Source organism: Siniperca chuatsi, linkage group LG24, assembly GCF_020085105.1.
Source record: "Siniperca chuatsi isolate FFG_IHB_CAS linkage group LG24, ASM2008510v1, whole genome shotgun sequence".
Lineage (NCBI taxonomy): Eukaryota > Metazoa > Chordata > Actinopteri > Centrarchiformes > Sinipercidae > Siniperca > Siniperca chuatsi.
Genome location: NC_058065.1, coordinates 6,577,908 through 6,605,660, shown reverse-complemented (window position 1 = coordinate 6,605,660; position 27,753 = coordinate 6,577,908). Strand labels below are relative to the sequence as shown.

The 27,753-nt window shown below is 40.0% G+C and overlaps 1 protein-coding gene across 14 annotated transcripts in view; it reads right to left on the bottom strand.

Moving 5' to 3' along the window:
* tns1a (tensin 1a) overlaps nucleotides 1-27,753 on the bottom strand; it is a 95,727-nt gene that overhangs the window by 47,096 nt on the left and 20,878 nt on the right. For 13 of the 14 annotated variants that reach the window (XM_044187378.1, XM_044187380.1, XM_044187383.1 and 10 more), the window contains exons 2-5: nucleotides 25,071-25,185; nucleotides 20,902-20,939; nucleotides 3,049-3,087; nucleotides 793-834 (exon numbers count right to left, since the gene is read on the bottom strand). In XM_044187378.1, coding sequence (XP_044043313.1) covers nucleotides 793-834; nucleotides 3,049-3,087; nucleotides 20,902-20,939; nucleotides 25,071-25,185 — 234 coding nt within the window. Of the gene's footprint in view, nucleotides 1-792; nucleotides 835-3,048; nucleotides 3,088-12,310; nucleotides 12,695-20,901; nucleotides 20,940-25,070; nucleotides 25,186-27,753 lie in introns of those variants that run through there. The other variant, XM_044187388.1, reaches the window with a different exon arrangement.

Below are 27,753 nucleotides of genomic sequence, written 5' to 3'. Positions count from 1 at the left end.
AGCAAGGCAATACACCAAATATAGCATCTTTCATGATGGCAGCTGAGTCACTATTATTGTTATGGTTGACCGAAACAAAACTGATTTCTTCTTGGCTGAGGGTAATTACTCAAACATCAATCATCTCTTTTAATGGCAGTTCAAGGGAGAAGGTAAAGTTGTAACTCGGGATCTACTGTAAGTACACAACATGGCAAAAAGTATAGGGACACCTGAACAAACAAACAAACATATGTGATTTGGAACATGTCATTCCAAAAATCATGGGCATTAATCTGCTGCTATAACAGCCCCCACTCTTCTGGTTTCAGGCGTTCCATAAGATTGTGGAACGTGGCTGCAGGGATTTGCTCCCATTCAGCCACAAGAGCATTAGTGAGGTCTAATGCTGATGTCGGGTGATAATGCCTGGTTTGAGGTCAGCATTCGCGTTCATCCCAAAGGTGTTGGATGTGGCTGAGGTCAGGGCTCTGTGCCCGCCAATCAAGTTCTTGACCACCAAACTGTGAAAAACATTTCTTTATGGATCTGGCTTTGTGCACAGGAGCACTGTCTTATTGAAATGGTATTAATATTTCCCTAAATTGTAACTAAGGAGTCTGGCCCAAACACTGAAAAACAGCTTCAGAACAAATGTACACAAATGTATGTGTAAAAGGATGTTCACATACATTTGGCCATATAGTGTACATAAGGAATGTTATTCCAGCACAGTAACAGTATTCATGAATGAACAGCTTTTAAAGCATGTCTCCTTGGCATTAACGCTAATAAAGAAGAGGTGTTACTTACCGGTGTATCTACATGCTTTAATGGCAGCTGAGGAGTGGGAGGCTGGAGAGAAAAGCGAGACAGAGTCAGTATGTTAGTCATTGTTTTTTCACACCGAGGAAGAAACAACATGGTGAGCGAAAGGATGAGAAAGAGTCTCTCTCTTCCTTTCGCTCACCAGAGAGAGAGAGAGAGAGAGAGAGAGAGAGAGAGAGAGAGAGAGAAAGAGCGAGGGAGAAGGTGGAGAGACTACATCTATTATAGACCTCTCTCTCTCCCTGTCTGGCTGTCGGTGATACACCAGACACACAGTCATTCTATTAACCTTGAAGAAAAACTCTCTGATCTATACACAGTTTGCCTGACATACATACATACTCACTATGACTCTAGGTTTTTTTCCGGTGCTTTCAGCCACAAGTCATGACCTTGATAAACTAAATTGTTATTTGAATTATAGCAGTCTATTAATGAATTTAAGGGGGGAAATGGTTAAATTGGCTTTTAGTTTTGGTGCTGGTTATAAAAAGAAAAATGCAAGGTGTCAACTGTTGAATTTCATAGTGGGACTGGCCAAAGTATCGATATGTAAAAGTAAGAAAATAAAAAACTAAGACGCAGGAATGGAGAAACAAAGACAGTATGTGAGGTAGGGAAAGAACGTATGTGACACACATACACACACACACACACACAGAGCTTGACAGTGATCCATGTGTTAAGGAAAATCTCTTAACTGAGTTAAGTACAGCGTCTTAGGCTGATGTGAGCTCTATAAACAAAACCGGGGACTGTTTAACAAGCTGCTGCAGTCATTTAAAAAGGCCAGCTTCCAAAGTAAATAAGTGAAAAGTAGTTACTGTAGCTTGGAATGTTCCTAATTTGGTCATATCATTGGTGGTTAATCTTGAAAATATAAAACAGGACTGACTGCGCCACTTTTTATTTGACTTTATATTGACTAGAAATCAGGAGAATGATCAAATTGCTATTCCTGCTGGTTTTCTAATCATGTCCCACTATTTGCTGAGCATGCATTCTTTATAGAAGTGAGCGAAAACTCCCATTTCAAGCTCATTAAACTGAAAATGACTCAAGCCTCAGTGTTGCAGTGCATAAATCACATTTTGCCTTGTAATGGAGCAGCCCCTAGAGGAAAGGAAAATAATCACTTTAACTGCAGCTCAGTATCTGTCCTCCTCTACTCAGTGTAGCATTTACATAGCATCCTGAAAGTCTCAGACCAAATCAGTGATTTAAGATACTGTCTTAGGATCGTAGGGTCTGTAGACACTTTTGTCTTTTTCTTGTTTGCTGTGTCCCAACTATATACTATAAACTGACAGTACACTTATTCTGTGTTCTGAGTATGTACTAAAATCCCACTTGAAAAATTACAAATTTAGATATGCTTGGGGGGGTGGGGGGAGTGTTAATCCTAGTGGCCTAGGTGTTTAAAATGAATACTACTTAATTCCAGTGTGACCAGTTCAAATCCAGATGGGGACCTTGATTGCAATGAAATTTCCATTCTATGTTACTCTCCACTATCTTCTCTCAAATACAGGCAAACAAAATGAAATCTAAAATCTATTTTTAAATGTAACATTGATGCAAAACTGTCCAAACTACAACACATGACAGAAGTGAAATTATTTACAGACGATAAAAAAGTGGAAAAATAAATAAACTGTGGATGGTGGGAGGACAAAAGTGACGTATTACGTATTAAAGGTACCCTGTGGAGCGATGTTTTTATGACGGGATCCCAGTTTTGTTTGGTGTTTTGGTTTCCCACTTTTCCCCCTGCTCTACAGGTAGTGATAACGTGACAAGAAATGCAAAAATGTGCCGTCAAAGGCAGTGAAGAAGACTGCTAGAAAGTAAACATGGATGTAAAAAAATGCAGGATTTAATGTAATGTTATGTAATAGTTGTGAGGCATGTGTTTCTCAAGGGCACCTCAATAGTGTGAGAAGGGGACAGTTTATTTTCCAGATTTAGTAAGATTTGAACTGCCAGGCAGCCAGTCACAAGGCCACATTTTTTACCTCCTCTGAGGAAAGGGAGGAAGATCTTAGGCTTATAGCGGCTGACCTTTGACCTCCAGCAACAACCTCACTGTGTGTGGTTCTGCCACAATTCCAGGAAGGATCCCTTCATATGAAGGGAATTTCAGAGGTCAACAAGATCTTTAAGAGTTTCCGTTATGGTCTCATTTGTGCACAAATCCACACACATTCTGCACACGCACACACATGCACACATTACACTCACCTGCTCATAGTTGGTAGTCGTTTGACATGACGTGGTGACCTGTAAACGGAGAAAAAGAGAAGTCATGAGTGAAGAAAAGCATTAAAATCTGCTGAAGAAAGCTGTAATATCTGACCTTTAAGTAGATCACATAAAAAAGAGGAGAGAGGCAGAAAGAAGAATAATTCAACAAAACGACTGAGGGACATAAACTAGTAGCATCTCCTCATCTCTGAAGAGTTTAGGACTTTGTTTTAAAAACACTACTGTAAGAATTGCGTTTATTTTTGTAGAAACAGAGAGGGAGAGACATCTCTGAATGTTTCCTCCTGAATGCCTGAGTAGTCCCCAGAAATAACCACTGCCTCAAAAAAAGAGGCCCTTTTGACTGTTTCTCTGTGTGGGAAACATGTCAGGGCCATTCCAGGCAAAATCGCATTTGGCACTGAATTCACACTGAGAGAGAATGCGTCCTGTAAATGTCAGAAAACAATTCAACATTGAATTACACTGTCAGTTTACACACGGGTTGAAGCATTACACTATGACTTTATAATTCGTATTGCGTGATGTTTTGCTTCAGTCTGTCTGAGAAAACACAACACAAAGTGCCTCATCAAGCATGTCTAAAGCAATTTCACCTGCATTCAATAACAGCACAGACATCATGTGAGGAATTTTGATTTAGACAGTGTGTCCTTGCAGAGGTGGGCGTTGTCCTGACCTGCTCTGTTACTCTCCATGCACCTTGAACACATGTCGACCCGACAACACATATGCCCAGGATTGGACTACACAATATTTTTACCTTTCCAGATGGTCACTGTGTCAGATTAGGTGATCATAGAGTCATAAATTCTTGCTGTGACTTGGCCGAGATATATGGCAGATTACACGTTGGACACTGAACAATCACAGCATGGCTGTCTAGCCGTCTTTCACAATTTCCATAGGTGATTGAGAAAAAGGTGCCAAAAAATGACTTTCCTCTTCCACCTGACAGCAGCAACATCATTTCTCCTCTGAAAGGGTGCGTTGTCACGTTATGAAACATGTCATAGAAGTTGTTAAACTAGGTGAGAAAAGGTTTTTCTTAACGTTTGTAAAACATTTTAAGACTTTAAATTAAGTTTTTCTATTTTAGAAGTAAAAGAAGCAGAACTAAAACCAGACCCAGATTTGTCAGGTAATAAATTCTGGCAGTCAACTTTGTTATTTCTATCGCTCTACACATCTCTGTTTTATACTTTTATTATGTCACTGGGGCTGCCGTGGTTGATATTTATTGCAGTTTGCGACTTCATTTGTAATGCAATATTTTAGTGATGACTTGAAATTGGGATTTCTGGTGGTTATGGTTAGGATGTGTTGGGTTTGTAGTTGGTTTGTTTTAAGGCCAAAACCAATATTTTTTATTAAACAGCCTTTTAAATGTGGTTCTTTATTGCAGTAAACCTGCAGATGTAATAACATTTCAGATGCTACATCAGGTGATAATGACTTACAGCTGTTTAATTACTGCTCACTGATAAAAAGCCATATAGTGACTTTTTAGATTATTATGTCTAGCTGGGCGTATTAATGAACAGTAAAGGTACTGTGGTGAAGCAGGTTTAAATATTATTATCAAATAAATTTTCATATCTTGATATTACTACCATAAACAAATAACACCAACAGCTAGCACATTACTGTAGTAGCACTGATCTCAGGTCAGTTGTATATGCTAGTGAGAGAAAGAAGTGGTTTCTAATGGCTGTTCTCTATCTTCCTGCTGAAAATTATATTAACATCCACCTCCTTCTTTGCAATGTAGTCTCATACTGCAACTGTAAGAGAATCTGAAACCTCCTTTTGTCTTGTGAAACATCATCCTGCCCCCGCTTTGCACTGTGCAATAACTTGTTTTTTTCAGTAAAACAACAGTAGGTTTCCCAACAAATACGGCTGGGTGGCACCCTATAGCTGCTATAAAATGCAGAGAGGAGGGCCGGTACCTGTTACCAGACCTCCCAGCAACAGTATCACTTGTCCCCTAATTATACTATCACCTCAAAATAAGAACGGTATTTATATCCTGATGTTGCAATGCTACATGTAGCTTTAAATAACAGTTGACCTGGAAACAGTTGCTCATAGTATCCATGACAGGCAAGTGTGGCTCCTAATAGTCTCTATTACCCTCTGCACCACAAATCACTGATTACGATGCATAAACAGGCACTCTCTGGCAAGCTGAGTGACTTCCATCTGATTGTATTTACTTTAGTGTGTACAGACAAACGTGCATGTGGGGGCTCATGGATGCATACGTGTGCACGGTTAAACAAGTGCGTGCAGCGTCCAGTACTGCAACGTGTCACGAGTTGACGGTTGTTTACGAGTGGTGAGATGAGAACGCGCTATCAGCAGACAACAGACTCAGGCAGGAAGGAAGCCGCTGTAATTAGTTTGCTCTGGGAAAACAAAAGACTCATTGACTTTGTAATGCTATCATCAGGCGTATCAGAATACAGTAGTTGGATAAGATCGCAGCAGAACAGATCCCACCCAGTGCATGCTGATATGCAATGTGATGGCATCAGTCCACCAGTCAGTGCTGAATGGGTATGTGCTTCACCAAAAGAAAGAAGAAGCTGACCAAGAGTGTACTTAGCGCAATTGTTACACAGTTTTTGTGCTAATTTATTTGTTGAATTACCTGCACCTTAATATGTTACCATGTACTGACTGGTGCTTTGTTCTGCTCCTGATATGCACATGTGCACTGCAATATCGTTTGCATCTTAAGTACCATTTTTAATCCCATAAAATCTGCCACAATTTACAAGCATTCAGTCAAAAATCCCCCTCAAGGCAACATTCAGAAAAAAATGCCACTAAAGATTTTACAGACCAAATGTATGCCATTTTCAGTCAGACCTTGTCCTTGTTAAGTGCATATACAGTGTGTGCATGCATGTGAGAGTAGCCATTCCTTTTGAAAAACACACAACTTGGAGGTCCTCATTTTGAACCTACGGGTTAATAAAGTGAATGAGTTACACGGTTGCTGCTGCAGGTGTTATGGGGAAGTGGCTTAAGGTGAAAATGAGGAATAGGAAATGTTGCAGTTTGTGGCGCTGTTGAGTTGTAGTGCAATATACTGACAGGTGTTTCTATTATTTTGTCCACCCAGTTCACATCAATCAATCCTTTTGCCCCATCTTTTATACATCTCAATGTTTTGTCTCCTCCCTTTTCATCACAATAATATAAAGAGATTTTCTTAGTTTTCAGTTTCTATTTTTCCCCCATCAGTGATAGCATTAGGATATATAGGGACAGTTATTGTTTACTAATATAAATTTAGTCTAATCTGTTACATCATTAACAGATGTATTTTGTCATGTTTTTCATTAATGTGATGAGCCCATAATACATTTCTCTTTCTCAACTGCTACTATAGAAGTGCCTTAGCAAGGCAGCTAATGCCAAACTACTCGACTAGAGCTTTTCAGAAGCCAACAGAAGATGACGTTGCTAGTACCAGGAGCCAAAAGCGAGTCGGCTCATGCTTGCTCTTTGCGGTGCCCACACTACCTGGGGCCACAGCTGACATTCATATCAGTGTTGGCGGCCCCAGCGGCTCCGGGGCCTCGTAGCAAGAGCATCTGCCTTCATTTACAGCTGACAGAAGGTGCTGTTCTGTGAGCTGTACTGTAGCATATGCCTGCAAATGCCCTGATGATGACTCCCTCCAGTGTTGATCTAAAGCTCAGAAGGGTATTGTGATGACTCCCAGCCATATAAATCCTGATTTCTTTAGGAACATATTTGTGTAGGAATCAGACATGAACATCGCTTACAAATATTCTTATCATATCACAAATTCAGTGAGACAGTCATGAGAGTAGACAGCCGAGCTTTAGCAGCAGCGAGAGAGAAAATACAGACACTGACTTCATAATCACACAATCCTACATTACTTCAAACACCGCGCTCGCAGTGTAACTTAAAATCCTCACCACATCACCATGCAACTAAGTGAGAGAACAACAGCTACCCCAACTTCATCCATATATGGTGGGTGCAGCTGGAAGCCAGACTAATACAGGCTTCACATGGTTTTTACCAGCTCAGACGGATAAAAGTGTAGAAATCTCTGAGAGGCCCAGCCACACGCTTCAGCATCGGGCCAGGCCAACACCTGAACTTCATCCGTCTGTGCCATCTCAAAATCTGTAAAATGATCCAGTTCAGATTTTTTGGGGGTGGATTGCTCAATAGTGAGGGGAAAAAAAAGACAGATCCTAGCCTCTTTGTCTGCTATTTTTCCAGTGTTATCTGTCTGTTTATCTGTGCATTTTTTTCGTCAGCATATGTACCATAGCAGTGAAATTCCTTGCAACTGAAGATTTGAAATGATTAATCACGCTATCTTGTATTTGTTTCTCTTAAAACTCCACAGGAACAGCACCAAAATGCACAGAAATGCATTTTTTTGATGAATTTTCATCACCTGAAGCCTTAGAATGGATTTAATCTGACAGATATTGTCCATTGTTAAGCTCATGCTCACTAGTGAGAGATTGATTTTGTCCTGATTCCACTTAAAATAATGTGAATGTTGAACTTTTCTTTGACCTCTGAATGAGTCTCCCCAATCACTTCCAAGCAGACCACAAAAAAAACAAAAAACTCCCCAACATCGAGAGAAAGGGTTTAGGCTTTTAAAACAGGGATCTCATAATCTCATCGAGTCACGAGAAGCCACTGAACTAGAACAAGGAGTCAAGCGAGCCACCGGGGGGCCCCTCTGCAATCTCAACCCAGCTGAGAGGCCTCATTAGGGGGCAAACAAAGGTGAACTGAGGCGGGACGCTGTTGAACTACCCGCAGCAAAGGTCAAATGTCTCAGGTGAGTCTCAACAGCTTCATGGAGCTTCCCTCCTCTTTCTTGATCTCCCACCTTCACAATGAGAGCTTGGATCAGTGAGGGCTTTAATGATTTCAGCAAAAGTGCTGCTCAAGTACTCAAGTGGGTTTATATGGAAATTGAGAGTGCAGAATATCAAAGCATGACTCTCGAGCCCGGTCCACTGAGTTGAATCATTGTATAATGAGTAAACGTTCTGCAGCTCAAGCAGGATAGTGATGAACTGTTTTCTCTTCACTCTCACACACTTCAAACAGGCTGGAACAAGCATCCTCTGATAACCAAGGAAGAATAAGACTGGCTTGCTCAGCAACCTTTGCATTCTTTGTTTGCATTTTGTCAAACAATAAGGGCAGCTACATAAAATGGTATGAAAACTCACACTTTTGCAGATGAGATAAACACAGTTAAAGAGTAAAAATTTGTTAGAAGCAGAAGAGGTATTTTTTCAGCTTGGGAAAGCTGCAGTATTTCCACAGTTTTTGCCCTTCTACCCCTCAGACTAACTAAGCAGTAATCACTCTGATCTTAGCTTATCTACTTCAGCCTAACTGATGGGAGAAAGCATGTGTTTGCCACTGTGCATAAATCATCTCATTGGCTCCAATAAATAAGTCTGCCATTGGTCCAACCACACTCAAAATTCCTCAAGCACTCCTCCTGCCCACACAAGAGCCACTGCCGCGCTGATGGCAGTTTGCCTGAGAAAGTAAATTCTTCACTTTCCAAATGGGGGCCAAATAAGGACTGAAGCTCAAACAGCCCCTTTAGAGGGATTTATACATCGGCTGGGTTTCTGTTTTACTTGGAGCGCTAATAAATCCACAGAGCGCTGTGATGGTGGAGAGCGTGTTCCTTTCCCGCTTTGACATTTTGACATAATGTCAAGTGTGTAACCCGCCGTGTTCGACTGGGTGGCAGTGTGTCGCTGGCAAGAGCACGCTGGCAGTGTCGAGTGATGCCGTCAATGGTTAAAAAATACCTGATGTAGAATTTAAAACGAGAGTTAAATCAAGATGTTGTAGAATAACGTCAAAATAAATGACTCGAGCAGAATGCTGCCAAAGAAGAATACTGCGTGGGAAAGTTTTACCACTAAAATGCTATCTACCATTTATAAGAGAGTCAGTTCTTCAAGCTCATGATTCAATATCCTTTAAAACAGAGAATCCACTCTGTAAACATGTTATTTTGTCAAGGGTCTAAGCTATTTGGTGGATATCTAAATTTGGAACCAAACACTGTGAAACATGCCTTTCAGTCTGGGCTGGTCCAAGAGGGTCCAACTGGTCTTTTGGAGGCTTTTGGACCCAAACAGGATGGAAAAGGGCTGATGTATACACATAAAGTCTAAATAATTGTTTTTGTTAAGTATAACAAATTGCCTGCCAGCTGTTTCCACTATTGTCCATCAACACCCGGTAGCGCAACACAAACACGGTCTTCCCACAGCATGAAAACCATCCTGTGATGCTCGAACAAATGACAAGACCCTGACTAGATGAAAAAAAACCTTTGAAGCTCTTTGGAAGCTTTCTTTGCAACGTAAAATCTACCAAGCAACAAGTTCCCAGTCTTCTCGTGAAGAATCCACTATCTAAATCTTGTGGATAACACAAGAAGGGGATATATTTTTTCAAATGAGAACAAAATCACTACCACATGGTTAACACACCATAAATAAGCACAAAAATTGGCCAACAGGCACAAGCATTTGCTTCTACCCTAAATGGTTCAGACAAAATATACCACAACATACAGGAGGTTATTTACAATGAAATGTATCATAGTGGATTGCCTTCTTATTTCAACTATTTTGATTGCCAGTGAGCTCATATTTGTGTCCAACAAAGGCACTGACATTATTTCACCTCGAAACCAACATGCCGATGTTGGGTTTGAGGCACAAAGGAACTTCATCAAGTGGACGCGCAAGAGGCCAAAGACCATGGATCACTAAGGAAGCAGCTATTTGATCATGGTCAAGCCACAGCGAATGGTGAGTGGGCTCTGGCTTGGCTGCCTCACCCCTTGTATGGTTACAACCAAATCACTGCAAGCTACAGACGACAAAATACCTCATTAAACAAGGAAATGATGAATATCAGATGTGCAATTGTGGCTCATATTGGACACAGGTTGAAAACCTCCAAATCTGAAAGCCCGCCTTGGAGTTTTATGCAAGAGGGGCATGACCGCATATCATAAATGTTAGGTCATTTAATTGAGGTTTCAATCGTGGGAGAGGCCTAACATTTGGCACAGGTTTAAAACCAAAACTCACCTGATTTGCAAGCTCTTGGGTTTCTACCCGGAGGAAACAGTTTGCAATAAAAATGTGTGCAATTTTGTAACACTTCAAAGGCCAGGCTTCTAAGGAAGTTGAAAACAAGCATGTTTTCATCATTACTGGATGGAGCCGATGTTGGACGGTGCTGATGGGTCTGTTCCGGACAGCGTTCGCCTATCAGTTCCTGTTTAATTAGGGGTGGCTACAGGATGATTTCTCTCATTCAACCACAGTGAAGCGAGAATAAAGAAACAACGCCAAGCCAAAATCAATCATATACACACCAAAAGTGCAATAAAATATAGGCTTACAAGAACACAAGTTGCTCAAAAGGATTTGTGAAAGCTCCTTTGCTGCAATTACTTTTATGAAAATCTCAATTTATGCTTGTGTCTGTACTTTTCTTACAAGTGTTAATCTGAAAACAGATTGTTTGTGTTACTTTGTATTGAAATTTCTTTTAATCTAAACCTGCCTTTTAATTCTTCCTTGCCAGCCTGTCACTTATTGACAGAAATAAGTTAGTGGGCAGACCGAGCCTCTACTAATTCAGCCTTGGCCTCTTGTGTGGTTGCATATTAAATGCCATCCTCCCTGGTCACTACTGCTTTTATAACACTTCCTTGCACATACTTTGGAGCTGACGCAGCTGGAGGATCTTGTAGTTTTCAGTTTACCAGCTACACTTTCTGTTTGTGTGCTCTTCTCATGAAGCCTACAGTAGAATATCTTAAAATTCAATCTGAAAAACAACTGTGATGCCTGACATAGGAAAATAAACTTCATATCTGCACAAACATGAGAGGAATTGCTATTTGGCAATCAAACTTCAAAGTTATCTACTCTGAACCTTTCAAGAAGATTTTTTGCGATTTATGGCATTTTTTTCTCAACATTTCTCTTAGGGTTGCCACGGTTTCACTCCCCTGATGTGTCAAAAGATGAACTGCCCTGAGGGAAACTAGGTGTGTTATTAAGGCATGGGAGAGATGGATGGAAGAGACAAATACTTCAAGAGGGATAGATCTACAGGGACAGGAGCCGTTCCATAAGCATCACTCTTAGGGAACATCTTCATGTTATGAGCCACAAGGGAGACATGAGTTACGGCTCTTTTGGCACTTTAAGAGGGTTTCTGGGCAAGGTGGAGAAAGTGGTAGAGCATTTTCCCTTGAGACTTATGACCAATTTGAAAAATGTGATGCCAGGGCAAGAGCATCAGGTTCAAGCTTATGTAACGTCTTGAAATGAAATTCAAAAAGTGCTCAAGAAAAATGTGTCGTAGTAAAAAAAAGTGTTTAATTTTGGTACCGTAACTGCATTCCTTTGTGTTGTTTTGACTCGTTAGTGGGAGACAGGACACACAAGCCTTGCAACCTCTTGACCATTTCATGTTTAACTGCCATCCTTGTGTTAGCCCAAGGTCAAAGGTCAATGATTGTCATCATCAGTCTGCATCCTCTCTCAAAAGTGAAAGAAAAAGGCAAGGACAGCGCAAAGGAAAAGAAGAAAATAGAAAGAAAAAGACATTTCCTGCAAACATTCTACTTGACCAGTTGCTCCACTTTATCTCTTGTAATGCCAAAGCAGATGCAGGTTACGCTGAGAGAGAAAACACGTGTTTGCCTGCTGTGTTGACCAGTTGCTCCCGGTCTCTCTGCGACTCTGCCGCCACAAATCACTACTCGTCGGGTCATGAAAGGCTCCCGAGCCTCAAACAGCAACTCAAATGAACTCTGTCTGTCCCGTTCCCATGGGAGCAACTTTCCCATGAGTGTGTGGCTGACTAGCCTACATCCAAAACATGCAGAGTAAAGCATTTTCAGTTGAACTGACATCCAAAAATCCCTTTTTGTTTTTTGTTTCATGCTCCAACAGCCTTTTTATGCGCTAAAAATATTCAAAATTCAGCTTGTGGTCCTCTTTCTGAAGACCCATTTTAAGCCATGAAAGAATGCAAAGAACTACAAATTCAGAAAACGTATCCAACATGCGAACATGCCACACTACAGATGGAATACACTGCAAAAGAACTTCTCTACGCATCTGAAAATCTACTCTTCCAGATGTCTTACCTGCACACCGGTGCCACTTTTTCGCACGCTCTCTCTTCTCTCCCCCTCTGGCTTGTTTCTACCTCTGCATTCTCCCTGCCTTCAGACCCCCCTCCAGGAGAGAAAGAGGGCAAGAGAGGGAGTACCAAATACAGACACTTTCCTCCTCCTCCTCCGCCCCTCTCGCTCAAAACAACAGCACTAATCCCAAACGCGTGCCAGAGAGCTACTGAACTCGATTCTGTGTAAATGTGTGCGCGCATGTGGATGTCTGTGCAGCCTCTGGACTGGACCAGGATACACTCTTTATGCTGCTGGCTTTGGTTCCTCCTGTCAACTGCCAAGAAATTTTGAAACACGCTATATAAGGCCAAGAAAGTGGCTTGGGGCTCCTTATAATTCCGGTACCCAAAACGAGAGAGCAAAAGCCGTCCGGGGGCAGACAGTAACTGTATCCCTCTGTATCCCTCCCTCTGCTAACCCGCTCTGTCTGTCTATTCCCCTCTCTCTCTTTCTCCTCCCTCCTTTCCCTCATAGCCCTCGCTGTAGCTGTTGACACATGCTTGACAGGGGGAGTGAGAGGGAGAATGGGAAGGAGAGAGAAAGAATAACTTTTCTGTTCTTGTTTTGTGCACTGCAATTTGAATTTATCTATAATGGCTTCTGAAGACATTGTTGACATTGGTTTTACTTCTCCTCTCCCTCTTTTACACCTCAGTGTTTTGGGTTTAACAGACTAAAACAAAACCAATAATTGCATTTTTTCCCCCATGTCAAATATTATTTTCTTTTCTTCTGACCTTATTGAAACCCAACATGTAGAAAAGTGTTGAAGTAGATACCCTTCCCTTTGCTAAAAAAAGTGCACATTCGATGTAGGTGACAAAATATAGAAATGACCACAAAACACTGTCATTACAACAAATAGGGAAATATTTCATGTTTTATATGTTGTTTGGTCTATGCATGAACACATTGACAAAAAGTTATTTACAGACAAAGTAATGTACAGTATATTATCATATACAGTGACTTTGATTAAGTTTGGGGTCAATTAGACCCCAGAGAGGTTTAACTCCCTGTTAGAACTCTTATGAACAAACAGGCTTATAAGCAGTTCTTATACAGCCACATCAGGAAAAATCACGAACTATCAAGGTGATAAAACAATATTAAGTATGTTTTTTGAGCTGTTAAAGAGGGCTGTGGATCTCTAGGACCCCAAACAGAAAATTAGGGTTTAAACAAGTGAAAACTCTGCCAGCACAGTAAGAATATTTTGACTTGTTTTCAACAGAAATAAGCATGTTTCAAGAATTTTGTGGAAATAAGTGTCTGCATCTTGAAACAAGAAATAACAGGACACCTGTTGCATGAGTGTGTAATGAAAACAGGCTGATATATTTTTTAACTAGGTGATTATTTCACTTTTTTTTTAAAGATTATAAAACTTTAAATTACTCAATTACTGACAAAAATTATGTTTTGCAGTGTGGGTGACTTGGTACACAGGGTTTTCATTTTTCATTTTCCATTCATGCTTTATATTTTCACGCTTGAAAATTGTAACATTTGTAACACTAGCAACACTGATGCACCTTTCCGCACAGAATATTTATTGTAATCGTTAGCGCTTTAAATGGTAATCCGCACTTTCATTGATGCATTATTTTATTTTTTAACTACTTTTACTTTATTCTATTTTATTTTATGTACATTTTAACCTAACATGTATGTAGTACTTTACTATGATTATATTTGTATATTTATTTTGCCAGGTATACGAGTATCTTAAGCACAAAAATGTCCTTTCAGATGAATAAAGTTACTACTATGATTCTATATACACTGTACTCCCCAGGCCGTGCAGGTCAACACAAAATCCTCTGAGGCAACTTTATTTTTATTTTTAGGCAAAGCATTTATTATCAAATTTTATGAATGAAATGAATTAATCTTAGAGTTACTCCAGAGCAAACACCTGAGGTCAACATACAGGCTACCCCAAGATCCCTCTTTTCTAAAATACTTGGGAGGAAAATAGGCCATTTGCCAGTCTCCTGCTGGGTTTTAACCACTCGGGGTGAACTTAGCGCTTGACCTCCAGACGAGGACTATGGGTAAATTGGGCCATCAGTCATCTGCTAGCACCAGGTTATTACGCTGCCTGTACCGTTTGTCTGCCAGTGCTATCTCCTGACTACTGCGCTGCATCTATACCGCTGAAGGGCGTCGCCATGGAGACGTGCTGTGATGGCTCTTTGATGTGACGTGTTTGCGCCGGGGAAACAGACTTGCCTCTGTGAAGGGCTGCTGAGGAATGAGGAGGCTTGGCTCTCATGAATGTGTGTGTGCGCGTGCACATGTGTGTCTCATCACCCCCTTCTCTCGCTCTACCTTTTTCACTTTCATGCTTGGATAGTTACTCTCTTTTCCATGCCAACATTCTTGAACGCTCCTCATCCCTGCTTCTATGCACGTCTTACTGTGTTTTTGGTCTTGCTCCATGCACTTTCTCCCTTTGGAAGATAAAGCAGATAAAAAAGGAGAACCGTAGAAGGAAAAAAGCCTCTACAACATCGCTGAAAAGGAGTCATGGAAGCTTGTTAAGGGGCAAACTGCAAAAGTGAATTTAAAATCCAACTGAAATAATGTTTTCCATCCCTTGTTATAGTCAAAAAGTATGCTAAACTTAGATTTTTAAATGTATTGTTAATATTTCTTATTATGACATCCTCTTCTTTGTCTTTCATGCTAGGTTTCACGTCTAACACCCTATGCTGAGTTACATAATTAGTGAGTTTTACAGTAGATGGTGAAATGGGGTTGCACCCGCACCTACTGAAATATTAAAGAGCTTCTGGGTTGCATTTTAATTAAAGGCCTCTCCCAGTTTTCACACATCTAAGTGTTAGGATGTTAAAAACCTAGACCTCAAAACACTTGACCTCAAAATTCTGCACTGGAAGAGGCCCAGCTTAGTTCAAGTCTGGCTTAGTCGAGTTTGGAATGTGCATGAATTGACTTAGAGACAAAAAAATCTGCTTTAAAGTAACTTTATAAGAGTGCAAGTATGCTGTTGCAGGCACAGACCCTGAGAGTTTTGTGATATCTGTATAAAGTCTGACAGCGCATCCTTCCTTTTTCTAAAATGCTTAGCTGTTTCTTGCACATCAGTGCTCTTGTTATGTAAGCAGCAAGTGAGCTCAGCCTGACAGAAAGGGATTTTGAGCCACTAGAGATGACATGGGACCGTCTGGGTCTCCTCACAGCAATAACATTCCCTGGATTTTCTTTTGCATGACAAAGGAACTATTGAATCTTCTAAAAATAGAAACTCAGCATGTGCTTCAAAACCATAACAGCTTTAAAGGTGAGGTGTGCAATTCTAATCCAATACACATTCTTTTTGTCAAATTCAGCAAATATCTCCTCACGGTCCGCTAGCTGTCTGTTCAGTGTGTGCTCTGAAAAAAATGCAGCCCTGGCTCTGTAAATGGGAAACTAACAAAGTGGCTCGAACCAAGCCACACTACAAATCCACAACATAGCTAAACTAACCTACAACCTAGCTAATGTTAGTTTTATTACTTGCTGTGTCATTGTTTGCTGTATATCATGGTATTTGTCATGGTATTGGATTTCTCCAGAATCACATACCCCACCTTTAAGACAAATATATACTTTCTTAGCTCGAGGCTTTTAATAGGTTTGGGGAAAACCTGTTCATTGATAGAGGTATCAACACAGTAATATTTTCCATTTATGTTACATTATTGTAAACTGTTAATAGTTAATGTTTAAAGATACTTAAATAATCTTATCATCACACTGTTGCAAAAAAGGTTTAAAAATTTGAATGCCACTAGAAAAAATGTATAAGAGATGTATAGAAGAGTATTATGCTCAAAGAAGAAGCTGCTCTCCACCTGACAGACTGCAAAGTTTAAATGCATCAACAGGAATATGCTCCTTTGGTTTTTAATGTGTCTCATACCCTCTGTATTTTATTCTTGGACTGCAACCGTGACTCACTTCCTCACTGTCCTGTTTCAACCCTGGTGCTGTTCCAGGATCTGTGAACATCTACAACTACAGGAAGTGGAAAAGCTTAATTACGAGAGCCGGTTGTTTGGCTCCAGCTGCCTGACAGCAGAGATAAGTAAACAAGTTGTGAGATTTATAAATTTAATTGCTGAACAAAAACTTGCTAATGTCCAATGTTGAAAACACGGAGTGCTGCGGGAGGGTGGTAGAAGAAATGGCCCCTAAACCCAGAGAAGAACCTGGGTTAAATGTCAGCAATTCCCTACCTGGTCCAGGCTTTGCTGTTATTATTAGAACAGAGTAATACTGGTCTTGCATCCTGTCTTTTAGTAGTACTCCAAAGTTTTCAGAACAAATTTGTCTTGTGGCTGAGGTAGAATTGCAGCAGCAACACATCTGGCATGTCAGACAGGACCGCATTGTACTTTTTTTTTAAAAACACAAACATGTAAACAACATTTTATAAAATGAAGCCAAGGCAAGGCAAAAGCACTCTCCAGCATTGTTGTTTACATGAGGAATATTCAAACTTCTTGCGCTCTCTCGTCTTGTCCAACCCCTTCCCATCATTCCTCTCTGGCCTATACTGTTCCCAGCCAAACCTCGCTTGTGTCTTCCAACCCGCCAGCCCATCAAACAGCACAAACCACTGCAGCGGCATTCCAGGAGGCTCCTCCAAGACATGGCAGGGATAAATCATAAGGAATAATGAGGGCTTGTTTCCATGGAGGGTGAGACAGAGCTTACAGACGCTGCACTATCCAGTCAACACAAGAAGGCACACATGCTTGCACACACACATACTTATGGTATGTTATTGGGTGAATCTGTTTGCATATTTTTGTTGCAATGGTACCAATTCGAACGCTGAATCCAGGCAGTGGAGTGTGTTGATCTTGATGTGACCCTGAATGAGTTAACCCATAAAACAAATATAGGCAAGTTGCCACAGTGATGACACATATGTACGCTCACATGCATACATACGTACATGGTCCAGACACACTGCTGTGCTGGACATAGACTGCAGATAAGAAGCTTGAAATTTAAGTGTGCGGATGCCTTGACTTCTTTTCATTGACCAAACCAGAGTTAAAGGAGAGTGAATTTTGGACTTACATTCATCAGGTGGCCAGAAACACAACTCAACAAATGAATGCTAATGTTGCTGTGTGTCCGTGTTTGCTAACAACTTTATAGGGTGAAAATATGTCATATCTATGTCTTTTCAGCTTCTTCCACTACTGTTGCAACTACGGCATCTGCAATAAATGCTCATAATTTACGCACATTATATATAGAGAGAATTTTAAATTACTTAAAGAGCAATTGAAAATTAACCACATGTGTCTATGCCCTTAAAATTGCTGGACTGGGGTACGTCAAAAAGATTGGTTCCTGCCTTTGAGAAATTTTAATTCTCTTCATCTAATTTATTATACCAAAATTTCCCTGCATGACTTGAAAACCCCCAGAAAACCCACAGTTTGAGTCAGGTATGAGGACCCAGCACACCAGACTCCTGCCTAACAGAGAGCCTCTGTCTCCAACCCACAACTTGGGTGTCCAGCCAGATTTCGGGCAGAATCCCAGCCACAACACCACTGTCCCGACAAGCCTCCACCTCACCATAGACAACCATAAGAACTACATTGAGGTCACCAAGTCTGCCTCCTATACGCTGCGGGACGAGACTGCATCCGTCGCCGAGCTTGAACATCCTCGGGGCTCCAATAACAGACGTCCACACAGAGGTGGTTGCGGTTGGATGCAAAGGAAAACAGAAAATGAAGGGTAGCCAGAGACGATTAGCCGTTCTTCATCAAGGCACATTAGCGGACATCTGTCTTTTGGATGTTCTGCACAGACATTTTCATAAGCTTTAAAAGTTAACGATCGAACCGCATGTGGTTACAGATTTTTGCAGAAGGAGGCTGAGAAAGGGGAACGTTCCTCTGACAACAAGATCACAGGGACATTGGCAAAATGTTTTATGGACTTTAAAGGTGCAATAAGTGAGATTACTTTAGTCCTCAAAGTAATTATGCAAATGGCTGTTTTATTACAATATTTATCAGTGTTATATACTAGATATTTGTTCATGTCAATTACAGTACAGCCACCTTGAAATGCAGGAGACATTTTCATGTTGTTGCAATTTCTCTGATCACCAACAGAGGTCAGTAAATGCCACTTAAAGCTCTTAGCCTCTAGCCTAAAACACAGACGACTCTTTACCATTTCTGTGAAGTACGATATCAGATCTTAGATGAAAGCCTCTCCCCTAATGTCAGTGTTGTTACAGATAATTGATAAATTTAAATTGTACTCTGGGCCATAGCGATGAGTCCAAATACCCCCAGTGCAACCACATCCCTCTAAGAAACTTTCCACATGCAAACAAAAGATCTGTGAAATATACTAATTATGTTCTCATTTGTTCACCATTTATATATTAATTTAAATATTCAATAGTATTTTCTGTTTTATATCTATACTTGATGGTCTACATGAATATCATTCTAGGGAACAAATTAAATTCATAAAGTGATAGTGGGTATAGTACAGACACTTAGTATAAATAAATTACACATATACTGTTTCACATCATATGTTAAACACATTTACCTTCATCACACCCTCATTAAAATCAGAATATGCCCCATTAAAATGCCATAAAAACACAGAGACACAACATAAAATGTAATAACACTACCATTAAAACATTCAAACAACTGTCTTTTAATGTGCTGGTTACAATACAGCATAAAAAGGGAAGTTGTGGCAGCTTGAAATAATAAACACATAAAATAAAATCAATGCAGTGCAGCAGTTATCTTCACGTCTGGTGAACTGCAAACCACTGGCGACAACCTCATTGTGCTTCATGACAAATTTACTGTTAAGGTCAGTGTGGAGTCAGCTGAAGAAAGCATCGCCATCTGCCTAAATCCACACTTGTATTTGCACAAAGACTTTACTTTTCCGTACTTTTATGGCCTGAAACAATGAGCGTGCCACTGCCATATTGTGTCCTGTTTATTATTATTCGAGGGTCATTTCCCTGGATAAAGCCAACATAAATGATTTGTCCCGAGTAAACCAATTTAGGGATTAGCACATTAGCAAATAAGGATTAGGAATATCGTGCCAAAGCTCTTATTTGTAACCAAATTTACCAAATTCAATTCCTTCTTCTCCTTTCAACACTATCATTTCTTCTTACCATTTTCTCTTCTCAGACACACACACCTCTTGCTCCTCCTCCTGCAAAACATTTCCTGTCCAATGTCTGTCACCACCAGAATGAATGACTCATGACTCTGGCTATCCTGATTATTCCCCCAATTGCCACCACAAATGGCTTTGCCTGGTTTTAGAGGTATTTGGGAGATTTTTCCTGGGATGTTTTGGGAACACAAAGCTTTTGTTCCTATAGTAATATTTGGGTAGAGCGATGGTTTTGGGGATGTTTTCGGGGGAAGGGGAGAGGAGGTAAGAATCAGGGCAGACTGGAGAGGAGAGGAAAGGAAAGGAAGAGAGAGACATATCAACATTTCTCCCCACCAGTCACAACTAAAACCACTAAGAATAGCCTTGTTACGCTCTTCCCCTCCGCCCTTTCCCTCGCTTCTCGCCGTCATTCATTCCTCACTTCCTTCCTCACTTCCTTCCTTTTCATTTACTCTCCCCATGCATTCTTCCCTTTTCCAATGCAGATTGGGATCAAATGTGGTGAGTGTGACTGTGAAGAGGTAGAACTATGAAATATGTGATTCGATGCAAGGAAGCAGAGACGATGCACCATATGGTGTTACTTCCTCTTGAGTTTTCAGGATTTTCTTTTCAAACATCCTGCGGCTCAGGATACGAACACTGACTTTTTTTTGCAAATAAATGTATGAATGTGAATTATAAAAGGTATGTATTAAGTGATGCAAATGCTGCAAACTTGCCTAATTAGAAGAGTTTCAGAAATTGATTAATGAAGAGGTTCAACCAAGCCTACTTACTGGGTAAAACCAGTAAGTAAAAAAAAACACACACGGGGCTGTGTTGGTGTTGTTTCAGGTACCGGTGAGAGGATGACACATGACCCAGGAGGGACATATGATTCAGGAACGCTGGTTTTGGAGTAATAAATGCACAAGTTTGAAGGCTTGTCATGTGCTAAAACACGTCATTAGTCTGAAACTGCCTGTAAATAGTCTTTGCTTAACATCTGTGATCATATATGAATGTTTCTAGACAAAAATATGAACCTTTACAAACTATAACAGAGAGGCTTTAAATCCCTACCTTTTATGTTGCTGTCCCTTTTGTTATTTAATTTCAATAACAATAAAAAGTAAAAAACAAACAAAAACAATGACCAAGGTCAGGTTTTATCTACACTATGTGCCTGTACATATGTTAAAATGTTTGTGTCTGAATGTGTACAATACATATGGGCATTTTATTGCATGCGTGAGAGTGTTGATGTACACACATGTGGGCATGCATAAGTAATGACATCAAGTAATAACTCGCTAATAATAAGGAGTAAAAGATGTTCAGTGTCTTACCTTCACTTCACATTTTTTATGGCAGGACAACCGGCACGCTGAAGGAAAACAGACAAAGTTAGGTTTGTAATCATTCATTTAAACAGACAAGAGCAGATATGGATGGAAAAAATGTCATTGGACAGTAAAAATACACACTAATGCGCACAATCTCCACACGAGATCAATGCATGAATAAGGGTGAACATCCATTTTGCAAGTGAAGTGCTCAGAAAGACACAATCAGTTTTATAGAAAGGGAAACCTTTGATGTTTCTTTGTAAATACATCAGAAAATAAAGCTCAAAGCAGCAGGTATACGTGCTCTTCAGCGCAGTAGAATTACACTGACTGTAAAGAAAATATAATGCATTCAGCCTTTTACTCAAGAACGACAGTGTTTGCTGCTGAAAGTACTGAAAAGGAAACTGCAACAAGGGCAACTCTCATCCTGACGCTAACATGCTGTAGTGCTGCCCCCAAGTGGCCGCATAAAGCAAACATCCAAACAACCATCCATTAACAATTTGTATTTCAGGATTTCACTTTTTGATTCAGATGTTTGAATTTAACTTAAGACCTTTACATAGAGGTGTTAAAATGTTAAAGACTTGGTATAATAAACTATATAAAGCAGGTAAAATAAGTCACAACTATGACTGGATGCTTCCTAAAAGAGGTTTAAGTATAGATGAGTTAAATATTTATGTCATGATGAGAAACAGAGACAGAGTGAGAGTATGTCGACCTCCAGGCACGAAATGGCCATATTTTGATGTCTGGGCAGGTACGACCCTTGACCCCCACACCCGCTGTCAACCTAGGTGGTCCCCAGGCGGTGCGAGTGTGTAGATGTGTTTCTGATGCGTGAGCAGAACAAGTGAACAAGGGTGAAGTTGGGTGAAGAGTGGGTGTACGAATCTTCTGGGTGGTCTTACGGAGAAGCAGACTGTTAGAGAAACGCTCTTTGGTTAATTAAGGTAAACCTGTGTAATGGTGATAAATGGATTACTTGGTAATTTTGTGTGGGAAGTGCTGATTGGCAATTATTTTAAGATGGTAAGTGTTAAGTGAATATTTATACATCCAAGTAGAGAGGCTGCTGTCCAAACTAGTATAAAAATGTTAAATTAATCTGATGGGTGCGGACACATTAAAACTGTATAGACCGAAATATTTGTTAACTTCTTCAGGTCAGAGTGCTAAGACATTTGTTCTTTGAGCTTCTTGACTTTGAAATCTCAAAGTCCACTCAGTAGCTTTCAACCACAGCATTCTACATCTGTCATGTGATAACAACTGAGCCATTGCCATGACAACTGAGTAAACTCAACTCAATCTGCTGATGAAGACCATGAGATGTGGTTGAAACATGCAGAAAAAGGTATATCATTTTGTTAAAATGCTTCATTCTTGTTGTTATCTTTGATTCAACAGCAGTTCATCCACATTAGCTTTTTACAGGATGTTCAATGGCAATGTTTGGTGGGAACAAAGTAAAGTGAAATTTTTGTCAGATTAGATTTGATTCTCTCAAGTACTACACAGTATTACAAACAGCTTCTTAGTTAACCATCAGAACAATATTTGGCATTTAAAAGAAAGAAATAACTGGTAAACATCTGTGCACATACTACATGGATTCTAGGTTTCCGGAATAAAAGTGCATTGTTAAATCTTAAAAAAGACTTGAGCACAGTGGTATTCTTTGGTTCTTATCTGTTTGTGCAGATGTTTCATTATAAGTTTCCTTAAAATTATTTCCATGCAGGCACCAGAGGGAATCAATATCATCATGTTGTTTTATACACTGTTAATGAGTCCCACTTATCCACAGGAGGTACAAGTCTATCCTCACACTGCTTCATCTCAGAAAAGAACAAAGGAAAACATGCAAAGACCAAGTAAATAAACTAGAGACATGATGCACACATAAAGATATTTGACATTTTTGATCCCTTGCAGCTGATTGTGTATCAGAGGGAAGCAAATACTTGATAGGTTTGACCTACACACACCGTGGTGATCAAAGCTAAAGTGGCACATCAGTTTGGTTGCAAACTGGCCTTATTTTTATTTTAAACAATTTACTAACAATTTCTTTGGAAACTTTCTGTGGATGTGAGCAATGTGGCACATAACCCCACGTATTTCCCAAAATGTTGAAATATCCCTTTAAGGGCACAAACAGTAAATCAGAAGACCCTGCAGGTAACAATACAACCTCAGTTAGTTAGGGCATGTACATCCTCAACATATGCACACGTCTGAAAGAGTGCACAGCACATTGTCTTACTGTCACATCTTATCTCTTGGCCACAAGCCCTCTAGCAACGTGGCCTTTTTACTGGGGCGCCTAGCAACACTTCCTGGTAACTGTAAAGGGCAGGAAGGATGCTCACATTAACACGTGTCCATTTGTTTTGTGAACACACAGTACATAAAAGGGCTTGCATTTAATAGCACAAAAAGATATTTCTTGCTGATTAAGCCAAGTTTTTGCACATAAAGCTGCTGTAAGAATTCAGGAGGCAGTTTTAGGCTTTCAGCTGGATGACTTTAAGCTTTACCATTTGGCGAGGAAAGCTTACTGCAGTCTACTGTATTTTAACATAGAGGATGAATGAACAAAAGAGGGATGAATGGGAAAGTCATTTTTCTGTGCTCCCCTTTGCACTCTATTTCCTTTGTTTTGCATGTCTATCTCCCAATCCCCCTATACCCCAATTTCTCTCTCTTTATTCTGCCTCGCTCTACCCCCCACCCCTCACCCCTCTTTCCCTTTTTCCCTCTTATCTAGGCTAAAGCAGCAGCAGCCATGCTAATTTTAACAGCAAATCCTCAGCCAAAGCCCGTTTTCCTACTCCCGGGCTTTTGAGTGTTTGTCAACTCGGCTTCTGCTAAAGACGCTGTGTTTGTAGTTCAAAAAGGAGAAAGGGAGAGGGAGTGAAAGTGCATAAGAGAGATGGAGGGAGGGAGACAAGAAAGAAAATGTGAGGCTGCCTGGGAGTCCTCTAATGTTAATTTCCCCTGGACTTTTCTTGGAGTTACAATAAAACCTTTAGTTCTTCTAAAATTAGAACAGAAAACATGTGACTGGATTGTGGAGGAAGACGGGGAGGCTTAAAGGGAGGGAGGAAGAGGGGAAAGAAACCAAAGCTGAAACAGCAGACACGTGCATACATACATACTGTATGCAGTACAGCTCAAACAAAACAAGGGAAATGCACAGCCTAAAAGACAGACAGAGACATATCAGACATCTGTCTCTGAAAGGAGGAAATGTAAACCTAAATAGCAGTTTTGGATAGATTGTGCTGCAATCTATTAGAGACTGAACAACAGTGATTTAACCAACATTTGCTGTTGCAAACCTGCTATCTACGAGGACTTTCCTGGTAAAAAATCCTCTCTTGACATAAAGTAATGAATCCTTCTGTTTCTAGCAGAAAACAGCTGCCAGAAACATTTTATATCATCGTAAACTGAATATTATGGATTTTGGGCCATTGGCTGGGTCAAAACAAGCTATTTGAAGATCTAATTTTTACTATTTTCTGACATTTATGGACTAAATTTGTAATCAGTTGATTACAATAGTTATTGATTAAACTGATTAAACCCCTTTTTTCAAATTATTATTTGCAGCCCTTAAAACCCTCTAAAATGTTGTTTCAGAGCTCAGTTTATACAATATGACACGTGGAAGTAATAAATGATTATATTTTCAGTCTATGTGCACCTGACCAATCTAGATTTTGTACCATAAAATTAAGTTTTTGTGCAATTTCTAACTATACGCTTTTATAACTGGCAGTGCTATGAAAGTAGCCAACATGGCTGAACAGACAAAGGAAAGAGTGCCACCAACAGAAAGTGTTTGATTGACAACAGATTTTTGGGGAAAAGCTGTGTAAGAACAACTACAAGCGCCAACAATGTCATCAAATTAAAATTAAAAAACAATAGATTGAAAGAATTTCACCCAAGAAAAGCTCAAGTTCACAGATTAAAGGAAAACACGCATGCTGGGCCCTGCCAGCCACCCTGAACAGGAATCAGGGGAAGATATTCATGAATGAATCTCTCTCATTCAGCCACTGTGTGGTCACAAATCGCTCGTTCTAACCCCCAGTCTGCTCAGATTCAAAGATGAACTCCCAGCAGAGTCAAACATCCCAGACACTCACCTTTGCAGATGAGGCCCTCTTTGGTGATGGCCTGCTTGCATATATCACAGCTCTTGGCCTTCTTGAATGGCTTCAGCTTGAAGGTGTGTGTGTGGACGCCCTCTAGCTCGTCGGGCTGTAGGAAGAACATGAAGGAAGAGGGATCAGGAGAAAGTCGGTTGAATTGATGCCAGCAGGTCCATGGCCAATAGAAACACATTTGGTATTCAGCAAAGATATATTTGTCTATGGCTGCACCGGAGAGGGGGTCTCAGTCTTTGATGCCATTTGGTTTCAGTTTGACAAGTTCACTTGTGTCTTTGTTATATTGAATGTTTTTCTTTTTCTTCTCTTCACTTTGACTTAGATGATTTTTTTCTTCTACGAAGTTAAAGAACAGGTCGTATTCATTTCGTACTTTGTTATCGTTACTTAGTTGCTATTGTGTGAAAGTACTTTCATTAGGATAAAATACTGATGATTTAGGTCATTTATCAAGCAAAATGCCAAATATTCACTGATTTTGCTATTTTCTGGCATTTTATAGACTAAATGATGAACTGACTGATCGAAAAAAAATATTTAGGGTTTAATAAATGGATATTCATTATTTGCAGCCACGCTTAAACCCATCTAAAGCAATGCTTCTGAGCTCATTTTATACAAAACAAAAGCCAATATGGCACATATGGCAAGATAATAAACATGTGAGTTTATTATATCAAGTTTTTCTACCATAAAATATGTTTTTTGTTTATTTAATCGGAGACCAAAAACACATCACATGATCGCACAATTTCATACCTGACATTATTTTGTGTCACAGTGTTGCATGCACATACACTGACACACACACTGACATAGTCCGCCCACCAGCAGAGGATGTTTTCACTTTGAAGTTCTCTAATTAAATGACTAATTAATGATGAAGAGGAGAGAGAGAGAGAGAGAGAGAGAAAGAGAGAGAGAGAGAGAGAGAGAGAGAGAGAGAGAGAGAGAGCCTCACAGCATCCAACAACCTCAAAAACTCTAGGAATGATGTACGTCTGTGTGTGTGTGTGTGAGTACATTTGTGTATGTGTGTTCATACTGTACTGTATGTGTGTGTGTTCAGGGAGCTGGAACATTTCTCAGAGCAGCCTGAGGACACAACAGCTCTAAATACTGCACCAAAAACCTGAGCAGAGCAGTGACGAAGGAGTAGTGCGCACAATATATGTCTCCCTTAAAGCAAAGCTATTGAAACACCGATGATGATGATGATGATGAAGGTGGAGTTGCAGTCGATGTGTGCATGTTGCTTGTTGGCAGGATAACAACAAGGAGGATCCCCAAAGACCTTTGCAAAAATTAATTCCATGATTTATCTAATTTATTCCTGACGTGTAGTGACATTTCCAACACTTTCGAAGCATCGCTATGTTAAACAGCTGCACATTACTCAGTGTTGATTTGATTAGTTTAACCTGGAGCATACAAAATGCAGCCAAGAATACTGCAACTGGGTCACTAGGATTCCCTTTGAAGGTGCCTTAACTCTACAGCAGCTCAACCTGACATTGAATCCTTCAGAGCATCATATAATTATTCACAAAATGTTTTTTGGGTCATCTTTACAGTCATTTATGAAACTGCTGTAGGTCTGAGGGATGCATTACACATTACATATGATTTAATCAGGTTTTATTCTATTGTACAATGTTTTTTGGGTTTGTTTGATACTATTTTCCCAATCTGAAGGTCAAATTTATTTAAAAAAGACAACAAGAACAGACGGCTAATTCGAGATCTCATTTCTTCTTCTGACAGTTTCTGTCTCGTTGCTCACCCTCCTGGAACTCCCTTTACTCTCTCCTGAGCTCTCTTTTCCCACCATCCCTTTGTCTGAACAACCTCCTTGGTGACTCATAATGATGATGTCATTTCCTTTGTGTATTTGTGCAGCTGGGCTGGTCTGGGTTGGGCTCTGCTGGACTGTAAATCTTAGTGCTCTTTATTGAAAACAGTATTTTATAGACACCTTGTTCCAGCTATTATCTTGAAAGGATGAATCAATGAGTCCCTTCAGGAATAATTAACACAAATTTAACCAGTCCCATGAATCATCTGAGAGGGATTCTGATTTCACATTATCCCTGAAATATTTCAGCTAAAGACGGAAAAAGGCTTGTAAATGCTGCATCGCTTCCCAAAAAAAATTATCTCCAGAAAAGATCCACTTTTACGAGCTGAAGTGAAATAAATCCAACAGGCCAATTTTCTTACAGCTATGTCAATATTCTGCAGTGCTTACTGTCAGGCTAACCATCAACGATTTGCACCAATTAAAATCCCAGAAACCCAATTCTAATCATGTATCTACAGTAAACTAATCCCCTTTCCTGTTTAGCCTGTTCCACTAGCATCTGTAAATCTGTAAGTGGGTTTGCTACTGAACAGTTTCTTTTATTAAATGACTATCTGGTACCCTACTGAACTCAGAAATGTAACACATTTACCAACAATTTGAAAAGTTTTAAAAAATAAAGTGACAGCTAATTTGTTAGCATTTAGCAGCAACAAATCCCATGAATCGCCATTACATTCTGTCAACTCATGTTGCATATTAAGGCTGAAACATGCCTCTCTTTCAGTTCCTCTGCAAGCCTGCAAGACCCGTAACACCCTTCTCTGCGTAGACTGGCAGTGACGTTTACGAGTATCT